At 34.7% G+C, this 17,312-nt stretch overlaps 1 protein-coding gene across 12 annotated transcripts in view; it reads left to right on the top strand.

Annotated features, from left to right (window-relative positions):
* LOC144968873 (uncharacterized) overlaps window positions 1–17,312 on the top strand; it is a 36,409-nt gene that overhangs the window by 12,543 nt on the left and 6,554 nt on the right. For 4 of the 12 annotated variants that reach the window (XM_078907682.1, XM_078907678.1, XM_078907676.1 and 1 more), the window contains exons 10-19: window positions 511–638; window positions 3,364–3,501; window positions 7,784–7,875; window positions 8,357–8,437; window positions 11,098–11,230; window positions 11,888–12,018; window positions 12,191–12,297; window positions 12,652–12,754; window positions 14,747–14,889; window positions 17,293–17,312. The exon at window positions 17,293–17,312 is cut by the window's right edge and continues 161 nt beyond it. In XM_078907682.1, the coding sequence (XP_078763808.1) occupies window positions 511–638; window positions 3,364–3,501; window positions 7,784–7,875; window positions 8,357–8,437; window positions 11,098–11,230; window positions 11,888–12,018; window positions 12,191–12,297; window positions 12,652–12,754; window positions 14,747–14,889; window positions 17,293–17,312 (1,076 nt within the window). Of the gene's footprint in view, window positions 1–510; window positions 639–3,363; window positions 3,502–7,762; window positions 7,876–8,356; window positions 8,438–11,097; window positions 11,231–11,887; window positions 12,019–12,190; window positions 12,298–12,651; window positions 12,755–14,746; window positions 14,890–17,292 lie in introns of all 12 variants that reach the window. The other 8 variants (XM_078907686.1, XM_078907680.1, XM_078907674.1 and 5 more) reach the window with 3 other exon arrangements.

Raw genomic sequence — 17,312 nt, 5'->3', positions numbered from 1 at the left:
GTAGAGACTGGGTCCCATATCCCCACCAATCTGTTCTTCTAACAATGAATTGGGAGTTTAGTCTCTTTAGATCCGTTGAAAGTCAAGATGATGTGTAAAGGATCTTGTCACCCTACTGTACTATGTTGTTGACCAAGGACATTGTCCCACTCACATCAACGTCTTTTCATACATGGTACTCACTTTACTTTTAGTAGATCGTCATAAAATTGCATTATTATCCATTCTTTTCATAAATCATCCTTTATGGAAATTATAGAAAATGAGTTAAGCTTTGTTTCCTCTGTGTACTTGTAATTTTTTGCCCAGGTAGGAATTGTCTATTCTTGCATTGCTTAATTAAATCAATATTAAAAAAAAAAAAAGCATTTTATGTCACTTGTTAAACATCTGAATGCATTTCATTGTATAAGATTTTCAAAAATGAATGGATCTTCATGATGCCAAATTCTTTCTATGGGTACTTTTCCAAATTAACTTTAAAGTTTTCATTATTCCTTTACGATGAAGGCAACGAGAGGGAAGCCCCTATAGTGATAGTGACAGTGACAATCGAGAGGAGCCTCCCACAAAGAAGTCGCGTCCAAAACTACTGGACTCCAAAAAAGTCAAAGAAAAGTTGGTTGAAAAAGAAGCAGGTGTGTACATTGCATATACTTAACTATCATTTACAGTACAGCTCACATACAATGGCCTCAGTTGCAACAGGAGCTCGGCTACAATGAGAATTTTTTTATCGCTGTTCTACGGCCTGTATAATTCATATAAATCATGCATGGCTATAGTTGGGAAATATATCTTGGAACACGGCTACAACAGGGGTATGAGTTACAATTTTATCACCCAGTTGCAAAAAACTGCATACTCAAGAAAAGTGGAAGGCACACATGACACACATAACTTATAGGGAGCGGGGATGAGGTGGGAGTGGGCGAATTGCAGTTGTTGTGTGTACTATTGATGTTTCTCTTTGCACATTGTGTATACATGACGACACAGCAAAAGGCTTGTTCAACATGTTGGTACACTCAGGCCTAGTATGTTGAATGTAGAGTGAGGGATGTGCATCTCATGACTGATTAGGTAACTATGCCCAGAGGTGAGATGATGAAGAGTTCTATGTGAAGCCTAAGGCTAGGACTGTGCGCCACTTGAGTTTTGAAGTGCACTTAGTGGTTGTCAGTGGCACAATTGGAAAAGAGGAAGGTAGAATTATCGTTTGTATTGTTCCAACCCGCCTTGTGTCCTGAAGTAGGTGGAAAAGGGGGTGAGGTATGGTGATTTCCGGGGTGGGGGTTACAGGAATGGAGATCACTGTTCATGTTGTCTGATTCATTTACTTTGGGAGGTAACTCGATATTTATTTAGGGAAGTAACTGGAAATGTGCTCCTTGTCTGTATTTTTTTTTAACTTCCCTCAGTAATGCTTCCCTTCAAATTCCGTATGCATGGATATAACAGACTCGGCTACAATCCGAGTTCCACTGTATTCTTATAGTCATTATTTTAGTCTTCTTTTAATGGTGAAACTTTAGAGAGAACAGTAAGGATCATGGAACCTGAGTTGATCCCAGTTTCTGTAGCATTAAAATGGACAGTAGCAATTGTTTGCTATCCATTAGACGGAACGCAAGTCTATGATGAAGTAATTTCCACCATGTCTAATAAACCCAGTTACCCAGACATTGATGGGTGGACATGGGAATTAAAAAAAATGATCTTGACTACATTATAGAGATTGATCTCTTTGCATGTGAAATGAGTGCTCTTCCTCCAAGCCATCAAGACCCCCTGACATCCATGTCTTTTCTGTACATTCATCTGGAAGGGCTAGACAATGGTTGAAATGTCTTCTCTTGTGACACTTGTTGTATACCCTTTCTTACTTGCATATTAATGAAAATATAAACCAGCTGGGGCTTTTAGGTGCTTTCAGATTATACACAATGCTCTTAAATCCACTGCTGACCTCTGCTGAACTTATTTCCTTTGCTTTACTGTTTTCATATAAAATGATTAGATTTAAATATTTTGAATATCTTATCTTCTTTCTTTTTGCTATTTGATAACAAACAAATTTACCATTTCACAAGAATACGAATAATCCTTTTAAATCTCCTCTGCAACAAATAAATAATTTTCCCCAGGAACTGAAAGTACAAGGGTAGAATGAAGTCTTGATGACACTCTGGTATTTTCAAAACTATAAAAGATACGAAATTGACAAAGGTATCAAAACAAAGCATAGTATATTTCAACACCATTAAGTGACATTCGCCTTCACCTGGCCATCACTGCCAAAAATTGTCCCCTTGAGGTATCTCTGAAGTCACTTGGAGCTGAATCGGTATTGTAAGGGGGTGTTTTATGTGCTCCTTTCAATGTGATCATGGGTTTGTGTAAGCATTCTCAGTATCCAATGGCACATAACTTTCTGTAACCCAGGATTTCTCTAACAATATATCCAACTCATCCAAAGTATCTGATTGTATCATCCGCGTTTAACCAGGAAAGGTCAATTTTTGGGGGGATTTGTTTTGGATGACCACTGTAAGCCTGGCATTTAAATTTTTTGGAGACAGCATCAGTTCCAGTAAAACACTTAACCTGGCTTTGAACTGATGGAAGGCCAACACACAAATCACCATAAACGGGTTTTAGCCGTTTATGAATATTTATGTCTGCACATCTCTGCTGTAAGGAAATCAACTACAGCCTACTGTTTGATGCATTATTCCTTTTAAATGATTTCTTCGACCAACTTGCTGGAAAAAGGATTCTTTCAAATAAGAGAATTTAAAACAAGAAATAGCAGCTGAACAAGATTTCGTGACATCAGAATATATTGCACACATTTTGATGTATAGTGGTATATACTTTTGGAAATATCTGATAGGCATCAAGACTTTTCAGCCAAACCTAGTAATATTAAATTGGACAAAACTCAGCACCATCAATTGATGCTTTCAGAGTCATTGAAATTAATACAAAATAGGAATTATATACATTCAAATGGCATTATCATTGTTGTTTTCTACTTCAGTACACTATCTAGTATGTTACTGACCAAATGAAATATTGGTATTTTGTCCTTGGGTAAGGAAGGCTCTTACACACTCGAGTCAGATATAGATGAGAGCCTGGCTTTAGGCAATGAATTATTTATTGGAGAGTGTTTCTTACTCTATATAGACAAAATAGATTTCTGCATGGTGTATAAAGGACTTAAATGAATCATTGTGAAATTACATGATGGAAACCACATGAATGTACTTGTAAAATTTCAATGTTTATGTATGTAATGTATCCCACGGAACACTTCGTGTTGATTGTGAAATTTTTTATTTGGTCCTCTGTTACAAGATCAAGTTTTCAAACAACCTGAAGGCAGAGCACCGTCATCTGTGTCCAAACCAGCAACCTATGATTTAGCCAATCACACAGTCAGGGTGAAACGTACTGGCACACTTGCTGAAGTTCGAGCCCTTTGGGACTTACAGGGTAATGTGATATTATGTAACTTAAATGGATGTTTATAAAGTGCATTTTCTTGGTATGTGATCAAGATACTCAGGATAAAACAGATAATCACACATATCTTAGGCCACACAAGAAAACCTGATCAAACAACATATTTATAGTGAAATAATTGGCAACAAATCTGTATTCTGAATGCCTTGCACTATTTCATTTAGTTATCCAAATTAGAGCCAAAATACAATATTATAAAAGTCAGTTGGGACGAAAAATGGTTTTGAAAGTTTGCATAGAACATAATTGAAACTGAAATTTGTGCACAAAAGCATTGATAGTAAGAATTCTGAGTTAAGGCTTGTCTTATTTAGGAGATAAGAAGTCGCCTTCAAATTGGTGTCCCATTGTAATATCTAAATTTCAGGAAGAGAAAATAATACAAAGTTTTGTGCGTATCTCTGTCGTGTTTGTGTGCTATCTCACATATGTCCAATGAAGAAAATAGAAATGCCATTGTACTACATTATTTATTAGAAGATACTTGATGGATGGATAATACTGGAAAAACTATGGAAGTATATTTGGAATGCGCAGATTTCATTTTTTATTTTTTTAATTAAAGGGGAAGGCAATTTTATGACAAAATTTATTTTTATCTCTCCACTAATTTAGTGGTTTTGATTCTGGCACATCTCTTCTCAAAGCCCATTTATGGTTTGTTAAATTGCAGAGATGCCTGTCACTTTAATTTAAAGGATACAATTGGCAAAATTTCCATTATACAGGTTTCAAATCGATCAGACATAAATGGACACTTTTAAGGACAAGTGGGCTATCCAGATTTTTCGTTTTTTAAAATAATTACATAGGGGTCAAAAGTGGGCATTGCCCAACCCCCTGAAAATGTTTCGTTCATCAATTTCATTTATTTGCTTCGTTATCTGTATAAACTGCCTTGTGTTTTAACCGAAAACGCAATGTGTACATAAGTGTAAGCGGGCTAACCCTTGAAACATGGCTTCAACACAAGACATGTCGAATTCACGACTAAATGAAGAAAACTCCCCAACAAACAACAATGCCATCATATCAGGTAATGTTTTGCATTTCAATTGTAAAAATATAATTTAAGGCATTAAACATGCTTTTAATGTAGGAAAATTGATTAAATTGACTGCATGTGTGAGAGGGACAGCCCATTATTTCGTAACAAACATGTCCATGTGTAAGATGGGATAGCCCATTTAACTAGGGATGGCCCAATGTGCAAGTTGGGTGGGATAGCCCATATCATAATGTAAATTCTTTGACTCAGTGATGTTTTAACTATGAACATCTCGGCCAGACCATTTGTTTTAATATAATAAGACAATTCTGTGATGTATTTGTTGTTTTATTTAATGACTATCATCGTAAAGTACAATTATCATTCCCACAGAAAGTTTTGAAAAAAACTATTGAATAGTATTTGAGTAATTGGACATTTTATGGGATCGAAATCTTCAATGTTGATTTTCTCAAAATAGTAAAGTCTGTGATAGCCTACTTGTTCTTAAAAGTGTCTAAATATTCCCTCGCCATATTTCAGTGCAGGCCTCATTACTTAATGAACTCTTTATCTACCAAGTGTATATATATTTTCATTCACCAGTTTGAAATTGCTGGAAGTCACAGTTTAAATAATTCCATTAACTTTTGTATTTAAAAAAAATAAATCTCTGATATCAGTGTATATCCGTGTCATTTTACAATATCGATTTTTTTTTTTTTAAAATAGTTGTACAGGGTGATTTGTGAATAAGATGTAATACAAAAAACAAAACAAAACAAAAACGCATGTGTGTAATATGTGACCCTCCGCCTCGAACCGGTATTAAGTCGGGATTTGGAAAACGAAGAAAACCGGTTTTAAAGTGGAAATGGTCAAAATTATCAAATTTCAGTTTTTGGTTGTTTCAGAAACTACAATCATTTTTCTACATGAAAACATAATAATTCAACATAAACATTGACGATAAGTTATATAAATTTCAAGTTTAAAAATGCAACTATCAGTGACACATTCAAAACGAGAGTTGACTTTCTCTCAGAGAGCCACCCTTTCCAAAGCTTAGTAATACCGAGTCTTTTTCTCCACCAATAAGATGTAAGATATCACAGCAAAGGGCGTGTCTTTATCTATCTCAGAGAAAGCATGACTGTTTCCACAATTTCATGGTTCAACCAATAATGAACTTTAAAAACTGTAAACAAGTCTAGGTTTTTCCCTGACAACCTTACAAATGAATGATTCTGATTGGTCAACGCTCATCACATGCGCTGTGGCTGTAGGCCATAATGCTCGGGCGATGCTTCATGACGTCAGCATGCGTGTGTTACATACGTGTGTGTTTGTGCATTTTGATACACACCACATACTTTTATATCTGTGTCTAGCTGTATTGGGTAATGATTGAGGTGGGGGTCCTCCTTTGTCCCTCTGTAATTATTCATGAAATTATAGGACATGCTAAGACTTAATAGGACAACAGTTGCCTAATCTTACACTTACAGAGATTGTTGTAGGATAAACATTTAATTTTAAGTACAAAATCAGAATAATTGATAGAGCCTTCAACAATTAATGAACTGTAACTAAAAAATGAAATGGATAGATAAACAGACAGACAGACAAACCTATTAATGGATAAATAGATATGTAGATAGATAGATAGATAGACAGACAGACAGTCAGACAGACAGACAAACCTATTAATGGATAAATAGATATGTAGATAGATAGATAGATAGGTAGATGAAGGGGAGAGAGAGACAAACAGAGAGAGGGAGAGAGAGAGAGAGGGAGAGAGAGATATGTTCGTTTTGTCGTGCTTTCTTTGTATACTGAAAGAAAGGGGGGTGGGGGGTTCTTTTTAGACAATGAACAATGTGGTGGAACGCTAAGGAAAACTTGAGAGATTCAATAACATGTTTTCATGTAAGCCACTACACAATAAGCTCCACCCCTCCTCCTCAAGCTGTCATCTGACTCAAAATGGAAACAATGCAATGATTGATTTGACCAGCCCATTTCTTTAATTGCAATCTCATTGGTCAATATGTTTCCAGTTGATTGACTATGACTTACTTTGTAACAAAATGCTTTCTTTAAACTATCCCTGCAATTCTTTGCTCCGCCTCCATCCCTTTCTTCATGTCTACCTCACTCTCTCCGTCTCCCCTTTTTTTCTTTCACACATGCAAACACACACACACACACACACCACACACACACACACACATACACTTATACAGGTTTCAATCTTTATTATATTTCCCTCGCGTCCTCTTAACACAAGCAGTCTCTCTCCCCTCCCCCTCTCGCTCCTCTTTTTCTCTATCTCTCTCTCTCTCTCTCTCCCTCTCTCTCTCTCTCTCTCTCTCTCATGTGTGTCTGTTTGTGTGTGTGTGTGTGTGTGTGTGTGTGTGTGCGTGTGTGTGTGTGTGTATTTTACTCTCTCATTCTCTCTCTTCCTCTCTAATCCTCTTTCTTGATAATTTTTTCCCTGCCCACCCGGCTTCACGTAGTTTTAAAACTGTACTTTCAAATTTCAACCTTCTTTAACTTTTGGCATTTTGAAATCGTATTTTCTCTATTAAATAAGACAAAAAATTCACATTAATAATTCTTATTTCATTGGATTCTTTATTTAAATATAAAAAATTCTTGAAAAAGTGAGCAATTGTCGGCGTTTTTTTTCCAGTGTTTTATTTGTTTTAAGAACATCTTACATAATAATGAATAACTACAAAAGTAATAATTGAATTGTTTCAAAAATTTGTATGTACATGTATAAGCTAAGCTCATGCCAAATTTCACTATCTCGTCAAATCTTTGATGTCCGTATCTAAGGAGTTATCTTTGCCCATTAATTTAACTGTTCGTGAAAACGGTGCCTCACTTCAAAGTCGATTTTCTTAAAACTTGGTTTTCACACTCTCCCTACTTCAAACGGTCATATCTTGACAATAAATAATCAGAATTATATAAATTTGGTATCAAATTTTAAAGCATAAAATAAGCTGTGATTGGGTACCAAAAACCCAAAATTGAAAAATCCGACTTAATACCGTTTCGAGGCGGAGGGTCACATATGGCATTATTGGAAATCTGGATTTGCCATATGAATGGTCATGATCGGTGGAAGAATTACTGTCTTAAACAACACGCCCAACTTTGAATCTCCCTGTACATAAAATGGATAACAATCTTTTCAATGTTTTATATGCAATGTGTATTTGTCTGAAGGATTCTGTCAATACTTTACAGGTACAGCAGCAGTCAGTGGCAGTGCCAATAATCATTTGGATTCTGATGTCTCTAGATTTCAAAGGCTTTCCTCCATTGACGCATTTAATCAGGTTAGGATTGCTTTACCATGGTCTTAATATAAACAGAATTTACGTTTCTTCTCTGATAATTTTCTACTTTTATGAAAAGACTTGTCATCATCGAGTGTTGTATCGAAAGGAAAGAGGTGCATACATTGTGGACAAAAATTATTTTTTCCCGGTTTTTTTTTTTTCATTAAAGGTTGTCCTTATTTTCTTTTCTAACCTTTTTAAAAAATCATTTCTTATTAACTTTTTCTTATATCCATTTTAAAATTCCATGTTATCCCTTTGTTATATTTCTTATTCAGTTTATACTCATGAAAATTTTTCATTTGCATTTATAAATATTGTGATTTAATAATTTTACAACCAATAAAAGAGAGAAAATATACTCAGTTTCTATTTTTAGTATCACATCATGTAAGAAATCATTTCCTCACATTATATATTATAGAGTGTGAATTGACTGAATTTGAATGATATAGTGTCAATAATTTACATTTTTCAGAGATCGCATCCTAATGAAATGCTTACAGGTCTTCGATATTTTGAAAGGCCTGGCAAACCTGACAATGGAATGGATCCCAAGGTGAAAATATCCATTTCTTTTTTAAAATTATTTTATTACTTGTCTTTTATAGATTTATATTCATCCAATTTACTCATTTAATATGCTATAATTGTTAATTAATTTATAGAGCACTGTCTGAACTACAGGACATCATCAATAATTAGTATACATATAATCTAAAACAATGTGACAGTAATTATTATGCCAATTTTTTTATCTTTTATGAAAGATATCCGAATGAAACAATGTTATAAACAGTATTATACATTTCAATCTGACAGAGGTGGTCAAAGAATTTACAAAAAATCCAACACCCTTGATCGAGTGCTGATGATATGTCCCAACACTATTCAGTCAATTTCTACAGCAATGGGCGATCATTGTGTTGTTCTAAGTGATTATACTTTGACTGACAATATCAAGGAACAGCACCAAACAATGATATAGGAAAAGGGGATGTGAAAGCCATCAAAATATCCTCTTTTGTAAAGCAAACATGCGAAATAAACTGGGAATATTTCTCAATGCTTTTAAGATTTAATGGACAAATACATCTGCTCAAAATACATCAGTGGAAAATTGTTCCTATCATGGCTAACTTCTCAAATTAAACAGCTTGTTCGAAATAAACAGAATGGAAACACTTTGAACACTCCACAAATTGGTCCACAAAGAACTATAAAAAGATACCAAAAGCGCAGTGTGCTACAGAGACCAGATGGAGCCTAGGCCTTAGAAACAACTGAAAACAAACATATTAAACACGCAATATCAAATTGTGTTAGCAAATGAAGACCCAACCCTTCCCAATAATAGATACTAGCTTATTTGTTATGGCCAGACTTGAAATTGATATAAATGACATCAAAAGTCAACTGAAATAATTTAATTGACCCAAAGCTACAGGAGCATGCCAAATCTTGTCAAGAATTCTTGAAGAGTGTGCAAATGACACGTTAGAGATAGGATGCGATTGGAAACATGATAAAATAATAACAATATACCAGAAGATTAAACGCGATATCACCTCCTACAACAGACCAGTATTCTTTTCTTATGTTGCATACAAAATTATAGAACATGTAGTGTTTCCCTCCATCATAAAGCTATATGGAGTATTTGCTAACAACATTGCTTTAGAAAAACTTATCATGTGAAACAGTCAGTTTGACAATAAATTCACTTACAAGGTCAGTCGATAGCAAAATACAGATCAATCTTTTAGTCCTAGATCTCCATAGAGCATTTGACACAGTGCAACACAAAAGTTTTACACTAGTTATATTTACTAGAAGCATCACCAACATCCACTCTAACAGTACAATGAATGAAAATCAAGGAGACCAAGAATTACTTGTTTGGTTTGTAAATTGGTTATGATCCCTTAAGCAGGACTGGGGTAAAACCAGGGTCGTTCAGTCTTGCATCCGCCAGCCTACATACTAGGTCCACTGTAAATTTTAATATTTGTCAACGACTTTGGCTTTCAGATAATATCTCACTAAAATCACAATTAAAAGTATTTGCTGATAACATATATTATTTAGAGAAATAACACAGCTACAAAAGGCACCTGTATTCTCTGGTAAACTGAAGGAAGACATGGCAAGTACAGTTTCTTCTAAGAATCAAAACCATGATCAGAAATAATTAAAACATGCTTGGCCACTCACTCGACATGTAGATGGCATTCCTTACCTTGTGGAACACTTCAATAAAACACGATTATGGGGTGGCCAGATTGACAAGGATTGCAAAAGCAAACAGATCACTAGGATTCCGGAAGCATTACCAGCATATCTGCCCTAGAAAAGTCAAAAGTATAGGCATATTGGCCAATTGTTTGGCCAACCGGAGAATATACATACATCTTTTAGAACCCACTTTGTAAAACACACTTAAATAAATTAGAAAAAAATACCCTGAGACAGGCTGCAAAATATTTTACTCATTGCAGATTCAGAGATCAGGGTTGTTTCATACAAACTTTAAACTGCTTGGATTGCAACCTCAAGTAACCACATGTGGTCTGCTCTGCTTACTCTCTTTTTAAAGACCACCCAAGTCGATTTCAATTTCCTCAAGGAATGCACACTTCCAAACTTGACAAGACAACTAAATTTTTACAGCCAAATAAAAAAATGGACACCTACAAATATGGTTTTTATCCAAGGCCCATAAGGGACTGGAATGTGCAACTACAAATAATAGAGATAACACAGGTTTAAACGGGTTTAAACATTAGACATAAACATTTAATCTGAAGATAATTCATTTTGTTTTTCTGTAATTTATGTATCGGATCTTTACATTAGAATTTATGTGTCGGAGTATGTGTGTTCTCATTCTTATTGTACACTTTAGATGATGGTCAACTCATCTCCCAGATCCAGAAGGTACAGACCAAATCTTGGAGAAAAGGACATTGATATCCAACTTTCAATTACAAGAATTTGACATATAATCTGCTATCTTCATTTATTGGTGGAAAACTTATCTTGCTTTCCCGTTGTCCCGTTGATTTTGACTTCCACAGGAGCAAAGCTATCAATAACTCATCCCCATTTAATCCTCTGCCATTCTGCCATGCTTTTTATAATAATGAATCACTTTATGTATTCTGAAGATATGATAATTTATCCTAAGCATAAAGAAAAAAATGGATTTGTACTTTTCAGCCTGCATTTGATTGGGGCCAAGTGGATCGTAATGCCCTAGCCAAATGTCTTCTGAATGTGTGTAGGCAGGTGAAGGAAATTTTAGCTGCTGAGCCTAGACTTTTGAAGCTTAGATCCCCATCTTATATTCTTGGTGAGTATTCTTGGCATTAAAATTGAGAGACCAGAAAAAAATACTACCGTTACCAGCTCTAATAAGGCATTGCATCTGTGAGTGAGGCAGTGTCTTAAGAGTTTGGTAAAGCTGATGATGACTATTGAAATGATTACTCAATCGCCAGAATTTACAATTGTTTAATTGATGTTTTTATACCCGATGTTGGCTAACTCATAATACTCATTTCTATAACTTTTTCTTATGGTTGTTTTGACAGTATGTCCATTGCCTATCTTTAGCTTTTGTTGAAAGTTTTTATACCTTCTTGGCCATTGAGATCTTTTGATGCCTTTTAATGACAGTTTCTCATAAATAATTTTGTTTAAATTCGAAGTCCTCTAGTAGGGCTGTCCTTAATCTATTGAAAGATATCATCTCTAAAACCAGATTAAATCTGTATTATATAGTTTTGAATTTGCATAGAAATTGGACTGCTCACGATGGTATTTTAAACTTATGTGTTCTATTCTTAAAGTATTTGCAGCATGTACATAATATGCATTATTTTCTCGAAAAAGATGGCCACTATTCGGTGGTAGCAGTGCTACATAATTCTCTGTATTTTTTTTATCTCCTCCTCCACTGCTCCTCCCTTCTTCTATTTAATATCTTTGGTTTCCAAACATTTTCCAGGAGATGTCCATGGCAATTATTGTGACCTTGTGACATTTGAGAAAGCCCTCTGGAGAATGGGACCCCACCTGACTCCTGCCTCCTTCCTCTTTCTTGGAGATTATGTTGATAGGGGTGACTATGGTGTTGAGGTATTTTGATTTTTAAGCATAGCACTGATTGTTGTTTGAATATATATTAAAAACTTTTATATACTTGGAAAATTTGCAGATTCTGCATTTTAATTTTTAAATTTTTTTTTTATGTCATGGATCAGAATGTCAGTGATGATTATCTATTAATATTCTTGATATTTTTTTTCAGGTTGTATCATACTTGTTTGCACAGAAACTTTTGGCTCCAAATAAATTCTTCCTGCTTCGTGGCAATCATGAATTACGTAATGTTCAAGAAATGTTTCATTTTAAATCGTAAGTAACTGAGCATAAAAAGTGAAATCTGCTTGGAGTTGGAATACTTCTCTACTTTACCATGACGAATCACTTTGTTCAATTATTAAGCATATTTGCATCCCATTACCCCAGTCTAATGTTATTTTGAGGTGAACCAGAAATGATTAAATTTGAGCTATATATGGTATGCCATATTTAGGCAATCTGTATCTTAAACTGCATCAAACTCACTTGCGTGATTCTGAATAATTTTAGTCACAGATTTGTCTTTTATTCATATATGCTGGTCTTTTTAACATCTTTTTAAATTAGCATTATATGAAAAGATTAAGTTTGTAGTAAATTCATTGTTATACTTTATAAACACTTCAGAGAATGTTCAGAGAAGTTTGGTGACTCTGTTGGAAACCAGATCTGGGAGTCTATCAATGAATGTTTTGACGTCATGCCCATTGCTGCCACTGTGGATGACAAGGTAATCATTATTTCAAGAAAGATGGGTCCTTTCAAACTTTCTTAGTTGTAAAGTTTTTTATATGACCGTGACTATATGCTAATCAAAGTATACTGCCAGAAGCTTTAAATCCAAATGAAAACAAATATTAAACTTCAATAAATAATGGAGGACAAATGACTGTTGACGTTTGTTTGGGGTTTCCCCAGTTGAGGCACACACGCACACACACACATACACACACACACACACACACACTTTTATCATTCACTAGAATCACTGAGATGAGTCTTAAGTTCCTTTTTGAATGTTTCCAGGGATTTCCAGTGTTGCTAATTCTCTTAATTCTGTCAGGATTAACGAAGCTTTTCTTTTTGGCTTTAAGTCTAGTTTTAGGGATATTTATATTGAGGCTTAACATTTCATCATATATGTTTTCGTAAAGAGTTTGCTAGCATATTTAAATACAGCGTTATGTTATTGTCTTTTATTAAAATTGTTTATTATATTGAGTCTATTCTTATTACCTTTTTGTTTTTGTTTTATGTAGTAATCCACTGAAAGCTTGATACAGGTCTGTAAATCTTCTGACTATTGTCAGATTTCCGACAGTGCGATTTTGCTCTATATATTCTGTTGTGTTGACATTTTTAAAAAAATTAATTAAAAGTGAAAATAAAATTCGTAACGTCAAAAAACAGAACCAACAAAAAAGAAAATAAAAGAGTTTTATTTCGTGCCTCGAAATTGTTTTTAAAAATCCCATTTCGAATGCGGACTTTAAAAAAAATAAAGAAACTTTTTATTTATCATGTCAGAGACAAAAACAACTAGTCAGCTAGGTATATTATCATTCCACCTTCACGCTCAGCTAAACGTGGATGTTTTCACTGCCTACTGCCTACTGTGCCACAGACGAGAGAGAGGAATGACAATGTCTTGTCGTCAAACACAGCATGTGTCGGACCGGACCGTTTCTCTCTATTTTGCTTCCGACACACACACATTATTACGACTGGTTATTTTCCTCTTTCCTGCTTTCTTTTTTTCAGTTTTAATGTCAACTGGTAAAAATTAATGCGAAATAAATATTTTTCTTCGAAATATATAGTTTTCTTTGAAAGGTGATTGACTGCTTTCAGCAGAAGTTTTCTTTCCTCATGACCGTGACTGTTTAATTTTTCTCTTTTTCCTCCCTCACATGCGACTGTACCACCTCCTCCTCCTCTTCTTCTTCTTCTTCTTCTTCTTCTTCTTCTTTTTCTTCTTCTTCTTCTTCTTCTTCTTCTTCTTCTTCTTCTTCTTCTTCTTCTTCTTCTTCTTCTTCTTCTTCTTCTTCTTCTTCTTCTTCTTCTTCTTCTTCTTCTTCTTCTTCTTCTTCTTCTTCTTCTTCTTCTTCTTCTTCTTCTTCTTCTTCCTTCCTTCCTTCCTTCCTCCCTTCCTTCCTCCCTCCCTTCCTCCTTCCTTCCTTCCTCCTTCCTTCCTTCTCTCCTTCCTTCCTTCCGTCCTTCCTTCCTTCCTCCCTTCCTCCCTTCCTTCCTTCCTCCCTTCCTACCTTCCTCCCTTCCTTACTTCCTTCCATCCTTACACATCCTTCGAAAAGATAGGAATTGTTCTCTTCCTTTCATTTTACAATTAACTCAGACCTGGGACCAGAAATGTGTGTATTCTCTCAAATAATTGTTTTGTTGTTTTTTTTGCTACCATAAAATATGGACCTGCTTATTGTATTATAAATGATTTGGGGAAAGTGACATGATTTGACTAGTCAATTGACGTGTCATATTTGTGTTGTGTTTATTAATTAATCCATACTTTTGTCCTAATGGTCTATTTTCGCGTGTTCAAAAGATTCTGACAATTTTTTCATCAACCATTTACAGGCCTGTTGATATGATATGAAAGTTTTCAGAGGTCTGAATATCAGCAATGTTTTTAGGCTTTATCAACTTAAACATGATTTATCATCAGATATTACATTGGTTTCACTTATTAAATTTTATTTTGTAACAGGTTTTTTGTGTACATGGAGGCATTCCATCCCCGGAGAATGAAAATGGGCATATTGAGACCATCAACAAAATTCCCTCACCGTTATCTGACCCTGAAAATGACAGCCCTCTGGCATGGGAACTACTTTGGAGTGATCCATTGAGGTAAGTACTTTGTTGATTTCTTGAACTACAATATCATAATTTTTTTAAAATGGCAATAGAAAGTGAAGTATTGCCCATTATTTTAAGGAGCAAAGTATTGGTACGTATTATTGGCAAGTACAATCTCGAAATTTAAACAAATAGAAGCCCTCGCTTGGTAACAAAAGCTCTTCTATGGAATGGAACATATTATAAAATGATGGAGAAAATTTGGTGCATAACATAATAGAATAGTGAAATAAAAGGTGTCTATGCTGTGTGTAGTCCGTATGATCGCAGTTTGAAATGTCCTCCCCAAGGAATAACTATCTCTGCTATACTAGCACACAGAAAAAATATTGTGAAATTAATCTATTAACAAAAAAATTAAAATCATAACACAGGAGTATTAAGAAGGAATAGAATTTTTGTACTGCATGATGTGAAAGATCATGAATTTGAAAATAAAATGTCAGTCTCCAATAGAAAAGAAATAGGCTAATGGATCCAGTGATCATAAATGCAAAATGCTGATCTTCACAATGTCGACTCCAACCATGAAGAAAATAACACAAACCTTAGAAACCAAAGAAATAAATAGGACAAGAGAAGCAATAAGTCCAGTAGATTAGTAATAATCGAGTCTGGTCCACAGGGGCTTAAACATCCAAGGGGAAGGGTTTAATAAGATGTGTTTCTTGTTTGTGACAAGATATAGAGTCTGTGTAGCAGAATTTGTTATTCAGACGTGTGGATCAAGGCTGTCTGTCTCGATTTTAAGTGGTAGATTAATGTTTTTATTATTTATGTTATTGGCTGAAGAAGAGTTTTGAGCCTGAAATGTCCTGTGTTTGGTATTTTGTTCTTTTTCGAAGCTGTTATTTTCATTTTTTGTTCTGGGTGGGGTTCCTGACCTCCCACAGTGGGATAGGGAGACACTAACCATGTCTTCTATCCTCCTATATCTGTTTTCCAACATGCTGTCTTTGTCTTTGAATGGGATTACCCAGTTTTGCTGTGCCCTGGCCAAATATCCTGGCTGGGAGGGAAACAATTAAATGTATAGTAAGAGTTTTGGGAGATGATATTTTTTTTGTTTTGTAAATCATCTCTCTGTCATGTACTGTATTATTTTTTGTTTAACATGAATATGATTTGTAAACATTTGAGTGTGTTCCTCTTGGCCGGGACTTGTGTTTGTGTCTTGATGAGACATTTAGGCAATCTCAAACTAATATATATTTTTTAAAAATTCCCTTTACCCATCCCATTGGGGAAATTTGACTCTAGGGTTTCTTCCGAGGGAAGACAGGAATAACCCAGGCATCAGCCGCAGTGCAACGCCGCAAACTGAGCAAAGGCGAGGTGACTTGCTCAAGGCCACACATTGTAGCGGGTATTCGAACTCGGTACATTTCGGGTACAAAGCAAACACCGTACCGCTGAGCCACACTGAACTGATAGTGTGCTCTTGTAATCTACCTTTGTTCCCTATTCTAATTAATTCCCAATTTCTTGGATGCTTTAATTGTAATTTAAGAACTTTTTACTATCCCATTTTCTTCCTTTTTACTGGTGCTGATATGACCTAAATGTGTTGCAAGTGTTGTAAAACCCTTGAAAACAAACCAAAACAATTCCGTATTGTTCATAGAACAATTGAACGGGTTTTCCATACTTTCATTTATAATGTGATAGTTTATCAACAATTGTAAGGGATGTCGTAGAGAGGAATGGAAAAATAATGTAATGATTCCTGGTCATAGAATACAGTTTTATAGTTTATTTTATTGTTTCAGGTGTTTTGAAAGCTTGTAACAACTGCCCAAACTGAGTAACACTTATTACTGTTGATATGATTACACATTAATAAATATATGATAAGGTAGCTGATACGAATAAACGTTAATAAACATCTAATTAATTAAATGATAAGATATTTGATACGAATAAACATTAACAAATATATAATTAGTTAAATGATAAGATAGATTATGGTTCTTTTCTTTCACTGAAACTGCAGTGTATTATTTTTTAAAGGTCGTTATTATTCACTACCTTAATACCCAATGGTATGTTTGTTCCATAATTCGAAATTTTCTGGAAAGAAAAAGTGATTACTATTGACCCCGAAAAAAATAAGGTCAATGTTCTTATGTGAAGGCTTGATAAAGTAGATCTTTCATTGTGCTCCTTAGACCAGGAAAGATAGCTTTTAGAATTGAAACGTTTAAGCAATGGCCTCTAATATTTGTTCAGATATTATTTTTATAAATAAATTAATGACCTTCTCAATTTCCTTAAAAAAAAAAAAATTAAAATTGTACACCATAATCTGAAGGGTTTAGATTCCTACTTTAGAAAATATAATTCAGAGATCATTCATTTTATCATTTTTTTTTTTTTTTTGTGTGGACCTTGCAGTAGTTCAGACAATCTGACAG

This window comes from Berghia stephanieae, chromosome 3 (assembly GCF_034508935.2).
Source record: "Berghia stephanieae isolate SIO BIC M18660-M18661 chromosome 3, UCSD_Bste_1.3, whole genome shotgun sequence".
In the NCBI taxonomy this organism is placed as follows: Eukaryota; Metazoa; Mollusca; class Gastropoda; order Nudibranchia; family Aeolidiidae; genus Berghia; species Berghia stephanieae.
The sequence above is the reverse complement of the archived record's forward strand: the minus strand, read 5'-3'. Positions and strand labels throughout refer to the sequence as shown.